Source organism: Aotus nancymaae, unplaced genomic scaffold, assembly GCF_030222135.1.
Source record: "Aotus nancymaae isolate 86718 unplaced genomic scaffold, 86718_ANA_hifiasm-v0.15.2.pri h1tg000064l_1, whole genome shotgun sequence".
NCBI classification, from domain to species: domain Eukaryota; kingdom Metazoa; phylum Chordata; class Mammalia; order Primates; family Aotidae; genus Aotus; species Aotus nancymaae.
This window is the reverse complement of record NW_026988479.1, coordinates 26,195,392-26,220,627: the sequence shown is the minus strand read 5'-3', so window position 1 is coordinate 26,220,627 and position 25,236 is coordinate 26,195,392. Positions and strand designations below refer to the sequence as shown.

Genomic DNA, 25,236 nt, shown 5'->3' with positions numbered 1-25,236 from the left:
CTTCAAGTATGTGTTGTTTATTACATACCAATTATACCTCAATAAAGCTGTTAAAAATAGAATATAAAATACGATTCCTTTTTTATTTTTTAAAATCAGTTACATGCATACAGTCAAATAATTTTAGAATATTCAGCATATTGTCATAGGAATGTCCACCAAATGGGTTGAATTATGAGTAAAATTTTACACTTTTTCTTTTATTTATTTATATATTTTTTAAAAGAGAGACAGGGTCTCACTATGCTGTCCAGGCTGGTCTCAAGCCCCTGGGCTCAAGTGATCCACCTACTTCATCCTCCCGAAGTGCTGGGATTACAGGCGTGAGCCACCATGCCCAGCCATAATTTTATACTTTTATTTTTGCTCACCTGTGTTGTTGCATTTTTTAAAAAAAGAATGTATTGATTTTATAACTAAAGAAAATTCATTTGAAGGGGAAAGTATTAATGATGATTCGTTTCACTCTAGTAGAAATGTCACCTTTATTTTATTTTTAGAGACAAATTTAAAGAGGAAGAAATGCCACCTTTAAAAAGCTTTTTATGGTGAACTATAACACCAATGAAAGTATAAATCTACAATGTAATGAATATTTGCAGAGAATATCAATTTTCAACTTCATCTTCTATTAGATGATTGATACTATGTCTTGAATAACAGGCATTCCAGCTGGAGTTAGCAGCATTCCCCCCTCTGTAACATATCATTCATTGGTCAGATGCCAAACAACAACCTCTCAGAGGAGATGTGAGGTAGCTGTGGTACCCTGAGGGAGAGGTAGGGAAGAACATCCTATGATTAGATAGAAAGATATCAGCTAATAATAAAGTCTTTGCTCTTTTGGGATCCATATCATGAACCTGGAGAAGTAAAGGCTTTGAGGAGCATATGGAAAACTTACTATAGAATATGGAGCAATGAAATGGAGGTAAGGCAGTGGTTTATGACTTCAGGGGACTCATGCAGCTTACTGACATTTTAATAAAAGCTGTGGCTCCTCCTTGTATAAAATTCATATATATATGCATAAGTTTGGCATGCAATTTCAGAAACAATCACAAACCTCATGAGTGAATAGAAACTGGGTTGCAAAAGAACCTCTGGGAAAAAAAGGAATGCAAGGATTTCTGCTTCTCATACATGAAATTATCTGCAGATGACAGATAGCCAACCCTGGAACTAAGGTTTGGATGCAGAATAGGGCAATATACAAAAATCAGATATGGGAGGTAAGCTATCAGATAAGGAAACTCAGGCTACCATGTAACTTGTATAGAAAACACTTTCTGATGGCAGCCAGCGCTGATAGGACCCAAATTGGTCATTCCACTTGTGATAACATAGGTTGAATTCTCTGCTGCCACGTGCTTCTTTAGCAAAAACTAGTACCTAGTAGTTGGAACAGAGAGATCTAGAAGGATACAAAGAATGTGGGAAAGTCCCCCCAGGACCTTCAGAATCATTTCCCACTGTACTTCTCTACTGGACAAAGGTGATTTATCTTAACATGAATGAGCTGGACAATAGTTGGGGCATAAAAGGGAATGATACAAAAATCAATCAATCAGTTTAAGAGGAAGCTGAAATCAGATCTTCAACAAGGCCATTGGAGGCTGGGCGCAGTGGCTCACACCTGTAATCCAAGCACTTTGAATGGCTGAGGCAGGCAGATCACCTGAGGTCAGGAGTTTGAGACCAGCCTGGCCAACATGGTGAGACCCCATCTCTACTAAAAATACAAATATGAGCCAGGCATGGTGGCAGGCACCTGTAATCCCAGCTAGTCGGGAGGCTGAGGCAGGAGAATCGCTTGAACCCAGGAGGCAGAGGGTGCAGTGAGCCAAGATCATGCCACTGCACTCCAACCTAAGCAAAAGAGTGAGACTCTGTCTCAAAAAAAAAAAAAAGAAAGAAAGAGTAAAAAAAAAACCAGGCCATTGACAAAACAGAAATGGAAGAGTTGAGGAGTTGAGATTGCTAAGGAACACAAACTGAGATTGCAAAGCACATAAACTCTGTATGTAAGGGGCTGGGGAAGTCACCCACGTGAAAGTGAAGCATTAAGAGTTGGCTACCAAGTGACATAAGTCAGTGCACAAGAGCAGTGGTTTATAAGCCACAGTGCCCTGACAAGCAGCTCTCTAAGGATTTGCAAGACTTGTTATCTGCCATGTCCAGGCTGTGCCTGACTCAAACCCACAAAGGAGCCCCTTAAGCAATTTCCGGATCTGAGTTCAAAAGGGGAAAAAAGGGGCTGGAGAGCAGAACATCTCCCTGGCATGCCAACCCCATTTGGAAGTGAAACTGCTTTGGTGATAGACTCTCTCAAGGGGAAATTCTCAGGAGGATGGAAACTTAGGAAGCTGGCTTCCTGGTCAGGGAGATGTAGGCGAACCAAAAGGCTTCTCCTCGCCTCTCCAGCTTCTTCCTGCCCCAATTACATCTTCTCCTTCCAGGCACAACAGCCAGCCTTTGTCTAGTTCCCCAAATGCACCACACTTCCCTGTTGCTGCTGGGCCTCCATCTATGCTCTTCTCCCCTCTCTTCACCTGCTTAATTCCTCCTCATTTTCCAGATCTCAGCTATCACTTCCTCAGGAAAACCCTTTCTGACCTCAGCCATTAACCCAGATTCTGCATAAATGTTCACCCTCTCCTCGTGTACTGCAGTTACATGATGTGATGGTTTGAGATGGTTAATACTGAGTGTCAACTTGATTGGATACAAAGTATTGATCCTGGGTATGTCTGTGAGGGTGCTGCCAAAGGAGATCAACATTTGAGTCAGTGGGCTGGAAAAGACAGACCCTCCCTTAATCTGGGTGGGCACCATCTAATCAGCTGCCAGCGAGGCTAGAATATAAGCAGGCTGAAAAATGTGAAAAGAGAGACTGGCTATCCAACCCCCATTCTTCCTTGCTCTTCACACTCCTGAATTTTCATCTCTTATACACATTTAGGATACTGTAAACATATAGTATCATCAATTTTCCAAGGGAGTCCAATTTCAATAATGTTTGAATGAGTAAATATATAATTTATATGACTTAATTTTATACAAATTTCTTATTTTAAAACAATTATTAGGTTGATGTATAATATATGTACATAGTTTTGGGGTACATGTGATAATTCAGTATGCTCATATAATTATTAAAGATCAAATCATTGTACTTGGGATATCCATTACTTCAATATTCCAATCATATAATTTTCCTATGAGCAAAATAGAGAAAGTCTGTTCTGGGAAGCATCCGTACAAGCTTGCTGGATCTTTAAAAAAATATCTCTTTCTGAAATTGCTCTGACACATCCAATCAGAGCATGAGAGAGACTCATAGTCTCTCATGGCTAGGAGTTCATCTCGCCTCCGATGGGGGGTCCCCAGCTTTCCTTCATCCGGTGTTTAATAAACTGCTTACAGAGAAAACTCAGCATCAGTCTTTCAGGAAAGCTCACAATGTGGGAGCAGAGAAGATATATGCAAGAATATTTCTCCCGTGCTGGATGCCTCCTGCCCTCGAACATCGGACTCGTTTTGGAACTTGAACATCTTCAGTTTTGGAACTCAGACTGGCTCTCCTTGCTCTTCAGCCTGCAGACAGCCTATTGTAGGACCTTGTGATCAAGTGAGTTAATCTTTAATAAACTCCCTTTTATATACATATGCATCAGTTCCGTTGTTCTGTCCCTTTACAGAACCCTAATACAAGGTTCATATCTTTTTTTCTCAAAATGAAAACTTCAGCAACATATTTTTTAAACTTTTTATTTTGAAAATTGTTAGACTTTCAAAGGGTGGCAAAAATAATAGCATTTCCAAGTACCTTTCACTCAGCTCTTACTAACGTTAACATCTTACATAACCACAGTACAATTATCCAAAACCAAATAATTGACATTGGTGTAATCCTATTTCTGGTCCTTTTTCCAATCCAGCATCCAAATTGGGATCTCACATGCATTTGGTCATCATATTTCTTTATTCTCTTCCAGTCTATGACTGTTCATCAGTCTTTCCTTATTGTTCACGGCCTTCACACTTTCAAAATGTACCGGCCAATTATATTGCAGAGTGTCTCTCAGATTGGGCTTGTCTGATCTTTTCTCATGATTGCACTGAGATTGCACATTTCTGACAATACCAGAGAAATGACGCTGTGCCCTTCTCAGTGAATCGTATTGGAAGGTACCTGGTATCAGTGTGTCTTATTAGAGGTGATGTTAACTTGGTCACTTGGTTAAGGTGGTTTCTGTCAGGTTTCTTTACTGTAGTGACAGTTTTTTCCCTTTGTAATTAGTATCTTGTGAAGGGATCTTAAAACCAGGCAAAATCCTGTTTCCCATCATACTTCTATTCACTCATTCGGCATTCATATGTGTTTTTTGTCTGCAACAACTATTCCTATGGTGTTTGCCTAATGGTGATTTTTTTTTTTTTTTTTTTTGGAGATGGAGTCTCACTGCCTGTCACTCAGGCTGGAATGCAGTGGCACAGTCTCAGCTCACTGCAACCTCCACCTCCCAGATTCAAGCCATTCTCCTGCCTCAGCCTCCCAAGTAGTTAGGATTACAAGTGCCTGCCAAGACGCCCAGCTAATTTTTGTATTTTAGTAGAGACAGGGTTTTGTCATGTTGGCCAGGCTGGTCTCCAACTCCTGACCTCAGATGATCCACCTGCCTTGGCCTCCTAAAGTGCTGGGATGGGATTACAGGCATGAGCCACCATGCCTGACCTTTTTTCTATTTCTATCATTCCTTCTACATTTATGATTCCATTGTGTATGGGATTCTATAGTGTATTTTTATTCAATGGATTATAACCCATTATTGTCATTATTTTGTTGCTCAAATTGCCCAAGATTTGGCCACTGAGGGACCTTCAATTTGGTTCCTGTGCCCTTTCAATATGCCCCCATGTTCTCGTAACCTACAATATATTTATTTTCCAACGTACACACATAAAATACTTTCTAGAATTGCTAATTTCTGCTCCTGTGAAAAACTGGCTAACTAGACTCCGGGATTTGGCACAGCTCCTTTTCTTGCTCTAGTAGCCCATCAAAATGCTTTATTTTTCTTGCCCACCTTCTTCAATGTGGTTGTTTTATTACTGACTTTAATTGTTTTGGAGGATTTGAGAAACATTACTATGGCTCTAAGAGTCACAGTTATACAAAATATACTCAGATACATCCGGCAGTGTCCCATCCCTACCTCCTTTACACCGTCATCATTTCTCCCTTCTTTCCACTATCCAGAGAGATCTCATTACTTTCTGGGCAATCTTTCCTTCCTTACTTTGCATAAACAAGCAGATACATGTACTTTCTTATATCTCCTTCTTTCTTACCTAAAAAGTACCACATTCTACTTTTCATACTTTGCTTTTTGCATTTAATATGCCTTGAAAATAACTCTACACCGATTCATAGAGATCTTCCTCATTTTTTTTTTACAGCTCAATAATATTCCATCATGTGGGTATGCCATAGTTTACTCAGCCTTTCTTTTGTATATGAACATGACTTTGCTTCCAATATTTGCAGTCACAGTGCTGCAATGAAAAATCTTGTGCATCTGCATGTTTGTACTGTTGGAGGTGCATCTTCAAGGGAAATTCCCGCAAGCGGAAATGGTTGTCACAGGGTAAATGCTTCCGCAATTTGTTAAGTACTGAAAAACTCCCCTCCAGAAAAATCATACTAGTTTGCATTCCCACCAACAGCGATGGCGGTGTGTTTCCCTATAGCCTTGCCTAACAGAATGTGTTGTCCTTTCTTTCATCAATCTGAGAGATGATAAATGGCATCTCAGTATTATCTCAATTTACATTCCTCTGAGTTAGTTTGAACATTTCATTTTAAAGAGCCATTTTTATATCTTTTTTTAATATATATATTTTTTTATTGAGACAGAATCTTGCTCTGTCACCAGGCGCCAGGCTGGAGTGCAGTGGCACAATCTTGGCTCACTGCAACCTCCGCCTCCTGTGTTCAAGCAATTCTCCTGCCTCAGCCTCCCAAGTAGCTGGGATTACAGGCGCGCACCACCACGCCCAGCTAATTTTTGTGTTTTTTAGTAGAGACGGGGTTTCACCATGTTGGCCAGGATGGTCTTGATCTCTTGAGCTCGTGATCTGCCCGCCTCGGCCTCCCAAAGTGCTGGGATTGCAGGCGGGAGCCACGGCGCCTGGCCACCATTTTTGTGTCTTTACATGAGTGTGGATGTTCATGTCTTTTCCCAGTTTTTCTATCAAGTTTTTGGTTCTTTGTCTTTAAATTTTTAATTCTTCATAGAGTAAGAACATTAATTTTTTGTCTGTGATATATGCTGGGTAAATTTTTCTCCCAGTCATTTGACTTTATTGTGTTTTTATCAAGCATTTTTTTTCTCTTTATGTAGTCAAATGTGTCAATATTTTATTGCCTCTGGATATTTCCACCACATTTCCTTCTATATTTACATGGCTTCATTTTCTTATATTTGGATCCTGGATGCACTTGGAATTCATTCTTGCATATAGTGTGAAGTACAGATCTAATTTCAAATTTTTCCAGGTGGCTTTCCAGTTGGCTCAGCACCATTTATTAAAAAGTCTGCTTTGACCTGCGACTGGAGATACCACCTTTAACTCCTCATCCCCCACCCCTAAGAAACCTCAAGGAACATATGACCCAAGAGCAGAGCAGGCATAAAAAGATTAACTGAGTGTGAAATATGGCAAGGTTTCTCTTCAACAGCCTGCTCAACTTTTTATTCTTTAATTTCAAGTACCCCCCACTTCTCTTCTCCTTTTCTTCTCTTTGATTTTACTACATGCCCAGGCATGTCACAGCACCAGCTCATATTCCTTTCCTGATTTGGGAAAGGACTGGCTCTCTAGTCTGCCACAGATGACCCCTTCCTCCTCTCCCCTCTCTCCCATCACGTGTCCACCTTATCTAAGAAAGTTTAAATGTTCAGCCAATCGGGTCTAGTTTAGATTGTATGGCCCGACCCCAGCCAATGGGGAAAGGACACAGAGGCAGGAGTCACGTTAGGAATAAAAGCTCCTACTGTCCTTTGTTTGGGGTGCTCTCGTGGCAACCAGCCCTATGAGAGGCACCCTTCTGCACAGAAGTAAATTTGCTTTGCTGAGAAATCCTTTACCTCGGTGCTCATTTTTCCTTATCTGAGCTTTATTTCTAACACTGAGCTACTGAGATTCATTCAGGAATGTGAACTAAAAAGCAACTGCTGAGAACAAGGGTGGCAGATCCAACAGAGGGAAACAGCTATGGATGTTATTGCCGGAAGTGTCAGACCCCCGGCACTGGGAAGTGGTCAACTCACGGGTTGGTAAAAATAATTAACCAACAACAGCATAGGTTTAAAAAAGGAAAGGTATGAGAAAGGAAGAATGCTGCAGCAGAGTGTGGTGGGGCGCCTTGGTGAGAGGACTGAGCGTACCATGGTGGATTTTTCCTTAGGGATATTTATGGACCTTAAAGCAGGATGTTAGGGTTGCACAGTGAGTTTTGGCATGGCATTCCAGAGATGTATAGAAATTTTGGTTACTTATAAGTTTTTTATGGGGGGAAAGAAATCTGGAACCAAATGCCTGCTTTAGATAATAGGAAAGTCTAATTACTTCTAATTTTCCCCAGATAAGGAATTTTGCCTCTGCCTCTGATGGCCTGTTTGATAGTCACCAGGTTGTCTTTGCTCCCTTCTAAATTCCTCAGATAAGATTTTGCCTCTGGGACCTGTTCAATGGTCACCAGGCAATTTTCACTCTTCTAGGTCATGAGGTGATAGAAAGCAAAATAGCAAACAAGGGAGCTGGATGGCGATGAACCAGAGATGACAAGCAGCTCCTGCGACAGAAGCAGAGGGCCCATCCCTGGAATCGCCTTGGCTCACCTGTACCATTCGAACAAACACTTGCAACCAGAAGAGCCCCATCCCAAACACGCTTTTGAAATCCCAAGATGTGATCAGTGAAATCTGCAGTCAAGGCAAAGGAGAAACTGTCAACAAGTTAAAAAGATTTATTGCTATTCCAGGCTTCAAATGAGCCCAGAACTCAGGGCTGGTGTGTGGTTCAGAAGTTGTCATGGCATAACAGGGTGGTGGACAAATCTGGGCAGTCTGATGTTGAGGCCACCCTCTCTTCCTTGGACCCCTGCTCCAAAAGCAACTGCTGGTGGTGCCAACTCTTTCCCATCTGCCTCATTCAGTCAACAGGACTTCAAGACTGGGGCAGGCAGCCTTGTGATCCCCACAGTTCACAGCTAAGAGGCTGCCCAGACCTCTCCTAGCACTGGAAGAGCCTTTTCCTTGGGACCAGACACTATTGCTTTGGCCCTGTGGAGGGAGAAGCAGTGCCACAGGAGTTGTCTTAAGAGGACAAGGTGGCCAGGCATGGTGGCTCACGCCTGTAGTCTCATCACTTTGGGAGGCCGAGGTGGGCAGATCACCAGAGGTCAGGAGTTCAAGACCAGCCTGGCCAACAGGGTGAAACCCTGTCTCTACTAAAAATACAAAAAATTAGCTAGGCATGGTGGCAGGTACCTGTAATCCCAGTTACTTGGGAGGCTGAGGCAGGAGGATTGCTTGAACCCAGGAGGCGGAGGTTTCAGTGAGCCGAGATCGTGCCACTGCACTCCAGTCTGGGTGACTAGGTAAAATTCTGTCTCAGAAAAAAAAAGAGGACAAGGTATGCACGGTGTGAGATCAGAGGTTGCGAAGTGGCCACCAAGAGCCAGCCTGCCCCACTGATATGTCCATTTGAGACACATCACACTGCACAGCGTTTTAAAAAATAATAATTAGTTGCCGATCTTTTAAAATGGTAAGATTTCATATACAAATCTGGATTTTTGGCTTCCCTAGGAGCAAACATTGAAACTATCTGGCAATACTGGGCCCACACCATTCTTATGTGGCACTGACTGATCACAGCTAGGTAGCGGTTGTCTTCACAGACTGGCTACGCACTCTCCAACCTACTCCAGTCCTTGCCGCCCTTAATTATATTTCCAACTGAAGACCAGGCCTCAGCGGCCTTGTATCAATGCACGTGTGCTGTGACTTTCTGTCTAGTATAAGAAATATTTACACTGTAGTATTATCTTTAATCAAAAAGGAAAAATCGAAATCGAGCATGGAAACAACATGTTTCTCATGGTCCTTGTCACTCATCTAAGTCTCTTGCTAGGCCCTGCGGGTACCTGAGTTTGTAAACAACAGAGCACTCCTAGTATCTCCCCCAAGGGATCCCTCCCCAACACACCCTGCCTCTCCAGGATACACTGCACCCTAGTATTAACGGGGCAAATCTAAAAAGGAAATCAAAATTAGTCACAGAAGTTAGGGAAGGAACAGACTAAGAGCAACTACTTTCATTTCACCCCTTCATTCTAACAGGGGCTGGAATAGAACAAAAATGTTAATACTGTCACTTTGCTTTTAACTTAGTGACAAAAAAAAAGAGTGAGAGAGAAAGTCATAGAGACTCTTCAGCTCCTAAAACACGCTGGTTCCCATTCCTTGACTGAACGAGGCTCCTTAGAGAGAATGTTAATGGGGATGGGTCACGTGGTCAGCCCAGGTGCCCTGGGCTATCAAGAACTGTCCAACTCATCCTCCCTTAGGTCAGGGCTGCTTACCCCAGCCTAAAATGTAAGTGGCACAAAACGATTTTCAGTTAGGGTAGGGGACTCATTGCAGAAAGGGGATTAAAGGAGGGCAGAGAGTAGGAATTTGGCCTTGGCAAACACAAGACAGAGGAAAAGGAGCCTTCCTCATACCCCTCCATTCCGCTGTAGCAGATGTCATGTTATATGCCCTTTAGAGAGGCAGCGATCTTGATGCAGCCCAGACGCTTCTCGCTGCTGCTCAGCACGCTCTGTATGCGGTAGTTCCCAGTGGTGAGCCAACTGGGCAACTCCAGGGAAGGCACAGTGAATTCGCTCTTGGGCAGTGAGTAGGTTCCCTGTGGGAAAGCCAGAGGACCGCCAGTCAGTGGGAGTCTACTGATGGGCTCTCTCTCCTGAGCCACTGCTAGGATTGTAGCCATGAACTACTACCCCTCTTCCCATTCTCAAACTGGCCACACAAGATGACAGACTGCCAAGCACTGTAGAGCATAGATTATTATAGATAAAGGGCCCTGAAGATCACATCTAAGTTCAAGTCTCCCACTTCGTAGATGATAACTGAGGCTCCCAAAAGATAAGTGATTCCAGATAGGTCACACTGGCTTACAGATCCAGAGACATCCAGACCTGCAAGAGGAGAATGCAAAGACCCTTCTCTCCAAACCCCGTCTCTTTAGCCACAGGGGTACTGCTGTCTCCTCCCTAAGTACTTACTTCTTTGAAAGGACAGTGGCAAGGAAGCCCATAGGTATGTAGGGGCTCTGGGCAGGGCTCCCCAGTAGGAAATAACATATCAAGCACATCACAGAAGTCTTCGAAGGTACAGCTGCCAATCTGGTCTGTGCATGGAATCTTGATCCAGAGGCCAGCCACTTCCTTCTCCAAAAGTAAATCCACCTAGTAGAAAAAAAAAACAACAAAAAAAACATGGGGGGGAGTTTTGAAAAAGGTTATAAGTATAAATTCCAGGGCAAATATACCAGCTCTTCTGTGTCTTCAAAAAAGCTGCAATATATTTTAATCATAAAATTTTTAACAAGCTAGCTAGGTAAACTACTCATATTCCTTTGTATTTGTGCCCTAATCTCTCTGGCTCCTGCAAAGAGACTCTGGCTGCCTTCAGCCAAGAACTACAGAAAAAACCCTTAGGCCTTCCAAAAGGGTTTCAGCTGATATTCTATAACTTTCTCTAATATGTTTCCCTTAATATTTTTGCCACCGCCCTGAGTGAATCCCCACACTTGTGCCCATGGCAGGCATTAATAATCAAACGTGAATTTTTTCCCTACATTAAACTATACATAAACTTCGAATTTTTTTTTTCTTTCTTTCTTTCTTTTTTGTCATGGCTTATTGCACTCACTGTAGCCTCAACCTCCTGAGCTCAGATGGTCCTCCTGCCTCAACTTCCTATGTAGTTGGGAAACACAGGCAGGTACATGCCACCACACTCAGCTAATTTTGTATTTTTTGTAGCGACAGAGTCTCACTTTGTTATCCAAGCTGGGCTCGAGCTCCTGGGCTCTAGCAATCCTCCCAAAGTGCTGGGATTACAGGCGTGAGCCATCATGCCCAGCCCATAGTCTTGGAATTCTGTAGGTACTCACTACCAATTGATTGGTTCTAACATGTGCACGGAAATGCACTTGTGGTCTAACTGCTAATTGGTCAACTGTGGCATTGCTTCCTAGGCTTTCCTTCTGAGCCCAGTCTTGGCCCCAGAATCCTCTTCTGCATAGGACTTCAGGTAGTTACTACCAACTGATGAACTGGTTACCAAAATGAACCCAACTGGTTGTTCTTGGGTCACATTTTCTCTGTACAGCCACAGAAGACAGAATTAAGAACAATAGGAATGTACAGAAAGATCACCTTGGGACTGGAATAAAATCACAGCTAGGTTACAACTACCTCAAGGAGTAGTGGGCTCCCTGACTCAGCTGGGAAAGCTGCAAAGACTCTTGTGCTTGGAGTAGAGCTGGGTGAGAAGATCTAGAATACACTTCACACCTCCATGCTGTCATGACTCTGCTCCTATTTTGGAGGTCGAAGCTGACCAGGAGGAAGTGGCCAGAATTTCACAGTGGACAGTCCCAGTTGTTGTCCTGGGCATGTGCTGAATAGTCGCCATTTATTAATTGCCTCTAGAGTCAAATGAGGTGTCCCTTAGAACCATGTCCGTCACCCACCAAAAGTATCAAGGGAAAACTCTAAGGGAAGTGCAATAGGAAATTAGCTTTCTCAAATATCTGATTCCTTGCGGGTGTGACGGCAGGAAATCACGTTTTTAGGATTCCTTTCAGCTCTGACATTCTAGCATTTTATTTGGGGCTCTGTTTCTAAGAGATAAACCCTGGATAGGCACGTATGTCTTCAGAGCCACCTGGGCTCATGCTGGTTCCCAGGCCATGGACTCAAGTCTTCCAGATGTCCAGATGTCAAGATATTAGCTGCCTTCCTCCAGGCCCAGAAAGAAAAAAGAAATCAGCACATCCATGTGTTCTAAGTGGACAAATTCAAATTGCTCCTCTCACTGGCCTCATCTGCTGCTGAGACATATATCCATTGTCTCCACCACTGGCCACATAGCACCCTCTCAGCCCTCCTCTCTCTTATCAAAACTGCTTCTACCCTGCCGCCTAGGAAAAGTCAGAGGGCCTAGGTTAGAATGCTGGTTCTGCCACTTCCTAGTATTACCGTGCCCTTGGGGAAGTTACTTAATCTCTCTCAGTGGCCATTCCCTCACGTTCCTTTTTTTTTTTTGAGATGGAGTCTCACTCTGTCACCCAGGCTGCAGTGTAGTGGTGTGATTTCGGCTCACTGAAAACTCCACCTCCCAGGTTCAAGTGATTCTCCTGTCTCACCCTCCTGAGTAGCTAAGATGACAGGCATGCGCCACCATTCCTGGCTAATGTTTCCGTATTTTTAGTAGAGATGGGGTTTCACCATGTTGGTCAGGCTGGTCTCGAACTCCTGACTTCAAACCATCCACCTGCCTCAGCCTCCCAGGGTGCTGGGATTACAGGAGTGCACCACTGCACCTGGCCTCACTTCATCTTCAAAAGTAGGATATTTTAGAGTGTCTACCTCTCTCTCAGGTCCCATTGAGAGAGAAATACCAGCACTTCGTATAGTGCCTGAAATCAAAAGCTGCCTCCTCCATGACTTCTGCCCTACCTTTTTCCTCTGCCAATACTGTCTCCTTGTGTCTCCAATACCCTAATGAAAATGTTTGAGCCAGTTATGCCCTGAGCAAGAATACCCAACTGAGGAGGCCAGTAAGGGGCCAAGTCCTGCCAGCACTCCTCCCACCAGGCTGGAACCTGTAGGGGTGCATCTACAGAAGGGGTAGTGCCTCTCTGATCTCTGCTTCTACCCCCAGCACAGGACAAGCACGACACAAGAAGTGTACTGAACTGTAGTCAACAGAGGGTTCTAAGGCAGCAGCCATGCCTGCCATTTGGAAATTACAAACTATGGCTCATTTCTTATTCTCAATCTATTTGCTACTATGACTCAGAAAAGGAAGCAGGGCGGAGTAATGAGCCCAGGCACGTATATGATTTTAGGGGCTTGGGGAACCAAGTTATCAGGCCTGAAAGGCTGGAATAAGTATATATGACAAATACAATGACAATTTACAATTCTCGAGGATGGTGAAACCAGAGTCCCACAGGCTGAAACTTGAGGCGAGGCTGGGCAGTGGGAGTTATTAACTTTGCCAGATCTCATGGAGCAAGTCAAAAGAGAAAAGGGAGCTCCTGAGCAGGCCCCAATCTTACCCATGGCCATGGAAACCTGGGGCATTCAACTTTTAAAAATTGCAGCTAAGGTCAAATCTATCCAGATCCCAGATTTGACTTTTGATTAAAGATATTTCACTACAGCGAGGTCAGGGGAAGAGAGGATGGCACTTGCTTTCTTGGGTTTGGGCAGTCACTCTCCTTTGGGCCTTAATGTAACAAGGGGTTGAAGCCCTGTGGCCTCAAGAGTGCTCCAGGCTCATCTAGAGCTTAGTTCTGGGCAGCTGTCATAAGCGAGTCTGCTGGGCAAGGGGAGAGGTCTGGAACTGAATCTGCAGCACTCCTCTCCCCTCCCCTGCAAATACACCAAGCACTAAGTCTACCTCCCTGCCAGTAAAAGCTCAGGAACCAAGTCCCAAGATAAACACACCAGCCTTGTCCATGCTAACAACTAGCTTTATGACCTGGGGCAAGCTGCAACCTTCCCTGAGAGCCTCTGTCCCTCATCATCTCTTCTCCCTAGCAAGTGATCAGAAGAGCTTTCATCTAATAGTTGATATGCATATACCCTAAAAAGAGAAAAGAACTGAATACACACACACACACACACACACACACACACACACACACACACACGAGAAATACTAGCAGCCAGGCACGGTGTCTGATGCCTGTAATCCCAGCACTTTGGGAGGTCAGGAGATCGAGACCAGCCTGGCCAACATGGTGAAACCTCATCTCTACTAAAAATACAAAAATTAGCTGGACGTAGTGGAGCACACCTGTAATCCCAGCTACTCCAGAAGCTGAGACAGGAGAATCCCTTGAACCTGGGAGGCAGAGGTTGCAATGAGCCAAGATTGCACCCCTATACTCCAGTCTAGACAACAGAGTGAAACTCCATCTCAAAAAAAAATTGGGGGCCGGGCGCGGTGGCTCAAGCCTGTAATCCCAGCACTTTGGGAGGCCGAGGCGGGTGGATCACGAGGTCAAGAGATCGAGACCATCCTGGTCAACATGGTGAAACCCCGTCTCTACTAATACAAAAAATTAGCTGGGCATAGTGGCGCGTGCCTGTAATCCCAGCTACTCAGGAAGCTGAGGCAGGAGAATTGCCTGAACCCAGGAGGCGGAGATTGCGGTGAGCCGAGATCGCGCCATTGCGCTCCAGCCTGGGTATCAAGAGCGAAACTCCGTCTCAAAAAAAAAAAAAAAAAAAAAAAAAAAATTGGGGAAAGAGAAGGAGCAGAGGGGATCTGAGGCCAATTTTAACTAAGCACAAGTGACAGTCAAGACTGAGGAGATTATTTAGGCCCAAATTTATGACAGGTAATAAAACAATGGAAAAAGAGGGTAGGGGGTAAAATCCATTTCAATGGTCTGTGAAGGAGCCAGGAAAAGCAGGGTGAGGGCAGAAGAGGGGGTTTGTCAGCTTCTTGTTTCCAAGTCAGCTACACAGGCCCTCCCTAGAAACACCAGTGGTTGCACAGTGATGGCGGGAGAGGGAGCACAGTGGCAGGTCTGCTGGGAGAGCCCACACTCCAGATTCAGCAGAGGGGTCACACAAATAAATGTGTGTGACCCTGGCAGAGAAACAGTCCCGTGTCCATATAGAGGAAATAATTCCATCCCTTGGCCCAAATCCAAGGGTACAGGGCTTGATCCCCTACCACTTGAGGAACAGTAAAGGAACATAATGACTCAGCTAGGAAAAGACTTAGTATGAGGTGCAGGGGAGCTGAAAGCTGCCACATATCCAGGACCTCTGTCTGGGTCAAGAGGCTGCAGGATAAGACAGATACTCATTGAAATGTTCACAAGACCTAACAAGTACTGAGCATGTCCTGGCTGCCAGGCCCTGTGCATTATTTACTAACTCAGGTATTGCTCAAGGAAAGCCCATAAGGTAGGAGCTGTGATTAAGCCAGGTCTAAGGGTAATGATAGAAACACAGATTGCAAATCAGTACTCTTTTAAATGATTAACCCAAAACTGGTACCAGAATAGATCTGGATCAGGAACAGACTGAAGGGCATAGAGGAACATCATATAAACGTAGCAATTTTAGCAAGAGAGTAAAGGACCATAATAAATGGTTTTGCAATGGATATATGAAAAGTCTTCATTATTCTGTAAGAAAATATAAAAACATCTGCCCCTAAAATAGTCAATGGATGGAAACAAACAGGTTATTCCCAAAGTAAATACAAAAGGCAAATAAACGTATGAATAGACATCTGTGCTAACTAGGAATGATGCAAGTTGGTTCAAACATTGGGAGGCACTTAGATAGTATGTGTCAAAAGACCTAGAAAGTGTCTATCTAGATAATCAGAAAATTATAAAAAGATGTACTATAATAATCATTTCCACAAAGGTGGTTATTACAGCAAAAACAAACAAACAAACAAAAAAAAACAACAAAAACCACTGGCTGGGTGCAGTGACTCAAGCCTATAATCTCAGCTCTTCGGAAGGCCGAGGCAGGAAGATTGCCTGAGGTCAGGGGTTCAAGACCAGCCTGGCCAACATGGTGAAACCCCATCTCCAATACAGACACAAAAATTAGCAGGGCACAGTAGCAGGTGCCACTGCTACTTGGGAGGCTGAGGCAGAAGAACTGCTTGAACCCGGGAGGCGGAGGTTTCAGGGAGCCAAGATGGCGCCACTGCACTCCAGCCTAGGCAACAGAGTAAGACCCTGTCTCAAAAAAAAAAAACAACCAACCAACCAAACACTACCCTGGAAATAAACTAAATGTTCACCAATAGACTTGTCATATAAATTATGAAAGATCCATATCCGAATATTTCTGCTATTAAAAATGATGGGATGGGCTGAGCAAGGTGGCTCACACCTATAATCCCAACATTTTGGGAGTCTGAGGCAGGAGGATTGCTTGAGCCCAGGAGTTCGAGACCAGCCTGGGCAACATAGGGAGGCTCCATCTCCATAAAAAATAAAAAAATTAGGTAAGCATGGTGACATGTGCCTGTGGTCCCAGCTACTCAGGAGGCTGAGGTGGGAGGATCACTTAAGCCCACGAAGTCAAGGCTGCAGTAAGCCATGATCATACCACTGCACTCCAGCCTGAGCAACAGAGTGAGACCTTGTCTCTAAAATTATAATAAATTAAAATAATAAAATAAAATAATGATTGGGTAAAAAACATGACTATGTAGAGCCACCTAATCCTTGGAAAGAGATATGGAACATATAGTATCGTGCAAAAAAAAGCAAGTATAATAGCACATATCATATACTCCCATGAGTATAAGTGTGTCTGTATTTACAAACACATAAAAATTCTGACGCGATGTATAAAGAGAAAACACTGGCTATCTCCAGGATTTAGGTTGCTGGAGGATATTTATAATGAGCACTGCCTATTATCATACATATCCATTAAAAATAAGTATGTATGTTACACATGTAATTGTATGGGGGAAAGTTGCAAAGAATGTCATATACGATGTTAAAAATGCTTATCCCTTATCACTAGGTAGTGAGATTTCTAGTGATTTATTTTATTTGTTTATTTATTTATTTTTGAGACAGAGTTTTGTTCTGCCACCCAGGCTGGAGTGCACCGGTGCGATCTTGGCTCACTGCAACCTTTGCCTGTTGGGTTCAAGTGATTCTCCCACCTCAGCCTCCCAAGTAGCTGGGATTACAGGCACATGCCACCACACCCAGCTAATTTTTCTATTTTTAGTAAAGATGGGGTTTTACCATGTTGGCCAGGCTGGTCTTGAACTCCTGACCTCAAATGAGATTCCCACTTCAGTCTCCCAAAGTGCTGGGATTACAGGCATGAGCCACCACACCTGGCCTATTTTATTTATTTTTTGACTGCTTGTGTTTTCTAAAGTGACTATGTATTACTGGCTAATTGATGTATTGATTTTATAATTAACAACAAAACCAAATTGCCCAACCAGAGCTGTCAGACAATAATCAGCAGTTGGCCATCAGGCCCAGAGAAGGCCAGGATGCTCCTGCCAGGCTCAAGGTATCTGTCACTCCTGCCCTTACCAGGAAGTTGCTGGTGCTGACATCAGAGATTCCTTTCAATTGATGATCCTGAGATTCCATGAACCTGTGAATGAGTATCTGAATCTACACGTCCTATACTATTCTGGAAATCCAGGATTCTGACATTCTTCAGTTTCCCCAGCATACGTGCCCCAGTGCCCCTGCTAGCCAGCCTCTGGCACCTCCCCTTCCCCACCCACCCCCAGGCTCACCTTCAAAGGAGAATTCAGGGGGACATTGGTGCTGCCCACGACACTGAGGGTTACGTTCCCAGGAATGATGATGGGGTCAGGCTCCAGAGTCAGGCTTCTGATCACCGCAGGGTCCTTCCCTTCATCACAGTTGTCCCAGGAAAACTTACCTAGCTGGAAGGGCCAAGGACAATCAGGCAGCAAGGAAGGAGGAGAAAAAAAGGTTAACAAAAGAAACTACCACAGATCGTAGGAAAAACGAGCTCCTGGCAGTGTGACCTGGGGTGAAGCACCTCTGTCTTTGAGCCTCATCTATGAGGTTTCGCACCTATGAACCTGGGATAACACTTGCCCTACTCATTTTATAGACAGGACTAAACTAAAAGACTCAAAAGACATTATCTCACAAAAGCATACTATAAATTATAAGGCAGAATATGACAGACCTGGAACTTCAAAACAGGAGACTGACCTAATTGGCCTTTGGTGGGCGCCTTCTCTACTTTCCCACCTCCCTGCTGCCCGCTCCTCTCCAGCCAGCCTTGGGATCCCAGCAGAGGGCAGCCTCCTGGAGGATTCACCTCTGCAGCCCACACCCAGGACCTTGTTCATGTCACACCCCACACCCAACCCAGAGCCAGGAACAATGGAAAATACAGAACACAGATAACAGTATCTGAAATCCCACTCTCAAGGGGGAAGGTGATTAACTCAGGAAGGAATAGTACACCCACGAAAAGATCCCCAGTGGATCACTTGCTGATGAATAATCCCCACTGAATGGACTTCCCCAGTCCTAACCAATGCTTCTTCCCATCCCACCTCTCATGCCACATGCCCAGTTGGGTCACCCACCACCACTCTGCTGAGCTGTTCCTCCTGTTCTTCCTCCACATCCCCCAGGTCTCCTGATTCTGCCAACATTACATCTGCATGTGACTGCATGTGACCGCCACTCCCCACTCCAACAGGACCCTGTCTGACGATCTTGAACACCTCCCCCACCGTGCAGACTCTCTGCCCACCCACTCTCACCTCTCCCAGCCCCCTAGAGGCCACCTATGAAAGACTGTTGGCATGCCCTCCATCCACACCCTGCCTCAGAGAGAAAACCTGCCAGTCCCACACCCCCAAGCTGACCCCCACCTTCAACACTCCCATCACTGACCACATCCAGAGGGATTACCTAGCCTCAGCTAAGCTGATGGATTCTCTCTGCCCAATTTTGGAATTAAGGCATAAAAGGTTGGGGATATGGGGGCTTTGTGCTGTCACTGGATCCTAAATTTTGGGTTGAGGCCAGACCATCGAGATCTGTGACCCATGACCAAGTGGAAGCTAATGAAGGGATAAGAACTAAGAGCTCTGTTGGCCTGTGGAAAAGGGAACAGATGAAGTCCCACTTCCCTGTCTATAAAAGCAGCACGGAGTAGCAGTGAAGGGTATGGCTTTGGAGACACATGGGTGAAGGACGACTTTAGCCAAACAACCCTGGGTGGAAATCATAGCTCTGCCACACTTACTATGTGATTTTACCGGCCAGTTTCCCCTTTGGAGTCTCAATTTCCACATCTTTTAACTGGAAGCATTTCTACCCGCCTCTCCAGGATGTTGCAACGGTGAGAGCGTGTATATAAAGTTCACAACCCAATGCCAGACACAACTCGAGAGCTGGCTCACTAAACGGGAGCCATTAGCATCCTAGCCTCCGCTTCCTGCAAGCAGCACCATAAGATGTCTTGTAGTTCTGTAATAAACTTCCCCTTTACCTGAGCTTTTAGGAATGAGTTCCTACCCCTTGGAATGAAAGCTCATGTCATGACTAAGAAAGGCAGGACAGGGTAGTTGCCAATAAATGTTTCCTTCAACATTCATTCCACAAATATTTATGGAGCAATGATGACAGGCCTTGGGCTAAGCACTGTGGCAAGAGTGGTAAACAATCAGACACGGCTCCTGCCCTGCCTTGCAGAGCTTACCGTCTAATGCAAATAAATATCACTCACTATGATTTGTGAGTGCCACAAGGAAATGTGCAGAAGGTAATGCTGACAGCAACAAAGGCCTCGCTTACATAGGGTGGTGGGGAAGTGATGCTTAAGCTGGACTCTTACAGGATGAGGAGTCAGACATGTAAGTGCAGAAAGAATGTTTCAGGCCAAGGGAACTCTGGCAAAGGCCCCGAGGCACAAAGAAGCTTGGCTGCTGTAGGCACTCGGGGAAGGCCATGGGCCAAATGTCATGGATGAGGGACCCAGATGAGGTTGGAGGGATGGCAGGGTCATTTAATGTAGGTCCCCACAAGCCATACTCAGGAGGTTGCATTAACTACAGGTGCAGTGGAAACCCACTGAAGGACACTACTACACTGTGATTTGTGCATGTGAACAGACTGAAAATGGTCAAGGGAAAGAATACCTGGAATTAAGAGTCAGGCTGGAGGGCTATGTAGGAGGAGGGCTAGCCGTTTTCTGGGTGGGGATGCTTTCATAGATTCTAAGGCAGCCTGATCCACACCGAGGATTGATTCCGGGCTGGGGGTGGGGGTAGGGTATCCAGAGTGCCCACTGCAGAAGAATTCCCTCCCCTCTTCTAAGCTCCGCATTCCCCAGGCCCTGGGGGAGACGTAACAAGATGGCTTCCTGGGGGCAATGTCTGGCTAGCTGCCTCTATGGTGACAAATTCTGCTGCTGAGTCCAGGATCATCGGGGAAGGGAGATGTAATGGATTAGTAATCCCTACCAAGACCAGGCTGGGCACCAGATATCTGCCATCCCAGCCTAAGCCAACAAGTGGGAAGGGGCAGCACAAGGCAGAGGGGAAAGGCACAGGTCTGGAGGCAGAGATATGGGCACCACAGGTATGAATTAAAATCCCAGCTCAGCCAGTCTTGTTGGCTGAGACCATGGCTAAGTTAACCCCCTAGAGGTTCAAAATTTCCTCATCTACTACGTGGACATAATGATTTCTTCTCACAGAGCTATTGTTAGGGCATGATGTTTGTATACAGAAAGCACAGGGCACAACTCCTCGAGACTGTCAAGCTCGTAAACAAACAAGGAAAGACTAAGAAGCTGTCGTAGGCCAGAGGAGAGTGGGAGCTACAACGACATGTGTCATGACAACGATGGCTAGGCAGTACCCTGGACTGGATCCTGGCTCAGAAAGAGGACATTAATGGGAAAACTGGTGAAATCCAAATAAAGTCTAGAATTCAGTTAACAGTAATGTACTAATGTCGTTTTCTTAGTTTTGAGATATGTACAATGATAAGATCCTAACAGGGGAAACTGAGTCAGGAGTATATGGAAACTCTATATTATCTCTGAAACTCTTTTTTTCTTGAGACGGAGTCTCACTCTGTCACCTAGGCTAGAGTGTAGCGGCGAGATCTTGGCTCGCTGCAACCTCTGCCTCCTGGGTTCAAGTGATTCTCCTGCCTCAGCCTCCCAAGTAGCTGGGACTACAGGTGTACGCCACCATGATTGGCTAATTTTTGTATTTTTCGTAGAGGCAGGGTTTCACCATGTTGGCCAGGTTGGTCTTGAACTCCTGGCCTCAAGTGATTTGCCTGCCTCGGCCTCCCATAGTGCCGGATTATAGGCATGGGCCATCACGCCTTGCTGCAACTTTTCTATAAACCTAAAATTATTCCAAAAAAATTTTTTTAGGAAAAAAGCACGTAACTCGGTACATACCACATAGTATGTGTACAACAAATGACAGCCACTATACAGCACCATAGAGTCTATTAAGCACCTACTCTGTGATTAGCATGGGGCTAGATATCCTTCCCTGTCTAATACTCCTCACAGCCTGGAGTCACAAGACCAGTTACGCTAGAAGAGGAACAGAAATTCAGGTTTCCTGATGTTCAAACACTCACTGCCACCCCCTAGACTTTATCTGGCCCAGGGATTTAAGGTCAGGGCTCTGAATCACATGAGCCCTGAGAAGATGTAGATGCTGTGTGATTTTGAGTGACCTTTATGGTGTCTCAGGGCCTCTTCAAAACTGCCAATCTAAGACCTTCTAGTTTGAGATGGCATCCATACCCATAGCATATAGGAGAACAAGTTTGTAGGGTAAGCTAGCAGCCTCTAGCCAGACTACTCCGCTATGAAGCAGCCAGCCCTGGAGCCAAGAGAAACATTCACAGTCAACATTCAGGAGCAAGGTATAAATTCTCCAGTTAAATGAAGTCAAAAGGTCCACGTTCCTTCATTCGACAAGCAAAATAGACTTTCTGCCTCAGGGGCAGAGTGAGGCCAAGCCTATAGATTTATATGGCTTTATTTGTTTCCAATTTTAGAACTTTTCCATCAATGAATGTATTTCCCTTCACTGGCAACTCTCCAAGATGAGATGCAGGTTGGCACCATCACATCCATCTTACAGATGAGGAGACCAAGACTCACGGAATCCATGGATTAACACAGGGGAAGGATCAGAAGCCAAGCCTCCCTGCTTTCAGTTCCACCCACTTTCCCTCACTCTCAGACAAACATTAGCAAGGTGGTAGAAGGGAGGGGATCTAGGGTGGACCTATCCCTTTGCTACCAGAAATGTTTGATGTCTTACCCACAGCTAGCAGCCAAATTGCAATGGAATTGGGTTTTTGTTTTGGGGGTTTTTTTGTGAGACAGGGTCTCATTCTGTCACCCAGACTGGAATGCAGTGGTACAATCTCAGCTGAAGCCACAACCTCCCAGGCTCAAGCGATCTCTGCACCTCAGCCCAGCTAATTTTTGTATTTTTTGCAGAGACAGGGTTTCGCCATGTTGGCCAGGCTGGTCTTGAACTCCTGAGCTCAAGCAATCTGCCCACCTCAGCCTCCCAAAGTGTTGGGATTACAGGTGTGCACCACTGCGCCTGGTCTTGCTTTTTTTTTTTTTCAAACTGACAAACCATAGTTGTATACATTTATGGGGTACAATGTGAAATGTATTCTCTTAATTGTTTTGAAATGCACACAGTTCTCAACTTACATAGGTTTGACATACAACTATTCTTTTCTCTCTCTCTTTTTTTTTTTTGAGACAGAGTCTCTCTCTGCCACCCAGGCTGGAGTGCAGTGGTGCGATCTCAGCTCACTGCAACCTCCACCTCCCCGGTTCAAGTGCTTCTCCTGCCTCAATCTCCCGAGCTGGGATTACAGGCATGGGGCCACCATGCCCTGCTAATTTTTGTATTTTTAGTAGAGACAGGGTTTCACCATGTTGGCCAGGCTGATCTCAAACTCCTGACCACGGGCGATCTGCCCACCTCGGCCTCCCAAAGTGCTGAGATTACAGGCTTGAGCCACCATTCCCAGCCTACAATTTTTCAACTTTACAATAGTGCCTACGTGATAAATATTCAGTAGAACTGTACTTTGAGTATCCATACTGTTTTTCACTTTCAGTACAGTCTTCAATAAATTACATAAGACATCCAACACTTTATTATGAGATGGGTTTTGTGTTAGATGATGTTGCCCAAATGTAGACTAATGTAATTGTTCTGAGTATGTTTAAGGTAGGCTAGCCTAAGCTATAATGCTCAGGTTAGTTGTATTAGAAGCATTTTCAATTTGATCGTATTTTCAACTTACAATGGGTTTATCAGAACATAACCATGAAAAATTAGAGAGCTTCTGTATATAATACATTACTGACTATAGTCATCCTGGTGTAAAATAAATCTCAAAGCCTATTCCTTAGCAGAACTCAGTGGTCCACACCTGTAGTCCCAGCTACTCAGGAGGCTGAGGTGGGAGGATTGCTTGAGCCCAGGAGTTCAAGGTGGCAGTGAGCTATGATTGCCCCACTGCACTCCAGCCTGGGTGACAGAGTGAGACCCCACCTTTACTCTCAACTGCTGTAAGTTCAACTTGGTTAAACTCTACATATAAGTGAGATAATAAAACAGAACTACCATATGAACCAGTAATCCCACTTCTGGGTTTATATCCAAAGGAACTGAAATCAATATTTCTAAGGGATATCTGCACTCCCATATTCATTGCAGCATTACTCACAATAGCTAAGATATGAAAATAACCTAAGTGTCCATCAGCAGACACTTGATGGATAAAGAAATTATCTGTCAAATTGAATGCATAAAGAAAATGTGGTATAGATACACAACAGAATACTATTTCAGCCTTTAAAAGGGGGAAAATCTTGTCATTTGCAACAGCATAGACTAAATCTGGAAGACATTGAGCTAGTTGAAATAAGCCAGGAACTAGGCTTTTTCAGGTCTAGGGATTACAGAACTTCCCTGTCCCAGGGATCTGCAGCATGGTGTGAATGAGAAGTGATTGAGGAAGCTTAGAGGGTAGGGGGACTGCTGTCTCAGTGGCTCAACCACAGGCAGTGGGGTCACAGGCCTCGGTAGTTGTCACCAGATGGGCAAAGTTGGATCCTCTGGCCTGGAGAAGCTATCAAACCCTCCCACCTCTCAGGAAGAGTTCAGGGCATTCGAGTAGAGGAAGAGATAAGGCAGCAAGACTTATCATGGGGACATCAGGAGTGGGGGTCAGGAGTCAGGAGCAGGGTAACAGGACTGAATCTCTGTGAGCAACGCCTTAGTTTTAAGGCTGTCTGCATTTTCACACCGGCGCTTGGAGAGAAGGCGGGAGAATGCAGACGTCAGATTAATCTCTCCAAAAAGGGCCTGGAGCAGAACAAGTCCTTAGAGGCCACCCTCACTGTACAGACCAGAATTCCATAATTAGTTACTTTGGAAGGCTCTACTGGAAAGAACTAACTCTAGAGAACTGAGTGGCCACCCCCATATCTCACCCAGACCCGCACACCCGTATCTGGGCCAAGAGGCTGCAAACAGCCTCTTAAAGGAGGGTGCACTCACCTTTTTCGGGTGGGCTTGTGCAGGGGCCGCGAGAAACAAGCCCAGGGCGATCAGGAGCGGAGCCTGCATCAGGGATTGCATTGAGAAGAGTCGGTCCGGGTGGAGTTAACTGAAAGGTCTGTGGCGGCAGAGGCGCCTTTAAGCCTTTAAATGCCTTCCTGCATTGGTTACACAAAGCTATGTATTGTTATGCAAAGCTGAGTCCAGACACTGGCAATTTCGCCCCGCCTCGCCCCGCCCCCGCAAGAGACTTCGGCTCCGCCCTCTCGCTGTTTTCATTGGAACCCGTCTCTCTAACGTACGTGTCAAGGCCTTCCCTCTGCGAGGAGAAAGAGAGCGGAGCTGAGTGCGACGGAGCTGAGTGCGGCTGGAACGGAATGGAGCTTAGCGCGAGGGTGTTGCCGGATCACGAGGACGAAGCGGAGCTGCACGCGCGGGAGGGGCGGGGCCGTGGCGCGTAGAGGGGCCGAGCGGAGTGCGGGGGCGGGGCGGAGCCGAGCTCCTGGGAGAGGTGGGGCCGGGCGGGTGATGGGGCGGAGCTGTGGTTTCTGAACTCCTGCCTGGACCGTCACCTCCGGAAGGACCTTTGGGAAACCGCGGATTGTGTGTTTTAATCCACAAGTCCTTCTTGACAAAAATGTCACTCTCTGCCATGTTACGCTTCCCCATATTTGTGTGTCTTTATTAATTATAACCTTTATAAAAACTAACAGTAAGTGCTTGGAAGCATGCTAAGGATTCAAGAGGGAATGCTTTTTTCTTCTTC

The 25,236-nt window shown here is 45.1% G+C and overlaps 1 protein-coding gene across 1 annotated transcript; it reads right to left on the bottom strand.

Moving 5' to 3' along the window:
* Window positions 1–9,729: 9,729 nt before the first annotated feature.
* On the bottom strand, window positions 9,730–24,808 carry GM2A (ganglioside GM2 activator). The gene is made up of 4 exons (XM_012435320.2): window positions 24,471–24,808; window positions 17,637–17,789; window positions 10,361–10,543; window positions 9,730–9,981 (listed from the first exon to the last, which is right to left on the bottom strand). Exons 1-4 carry the CDS (start codon window positions 24,549–24,551, stop codon window positions 9,826–9,828), a joined length of 573 nt encoding a protein of 190 aa, XP_012290743.2. The 5' UTR covers window positions 24,552–24,808; the 3' UTR covers window positions 9,730–9,825.
* Window positions 24,809–25,236: the final 428 nt, after the last annotated feature.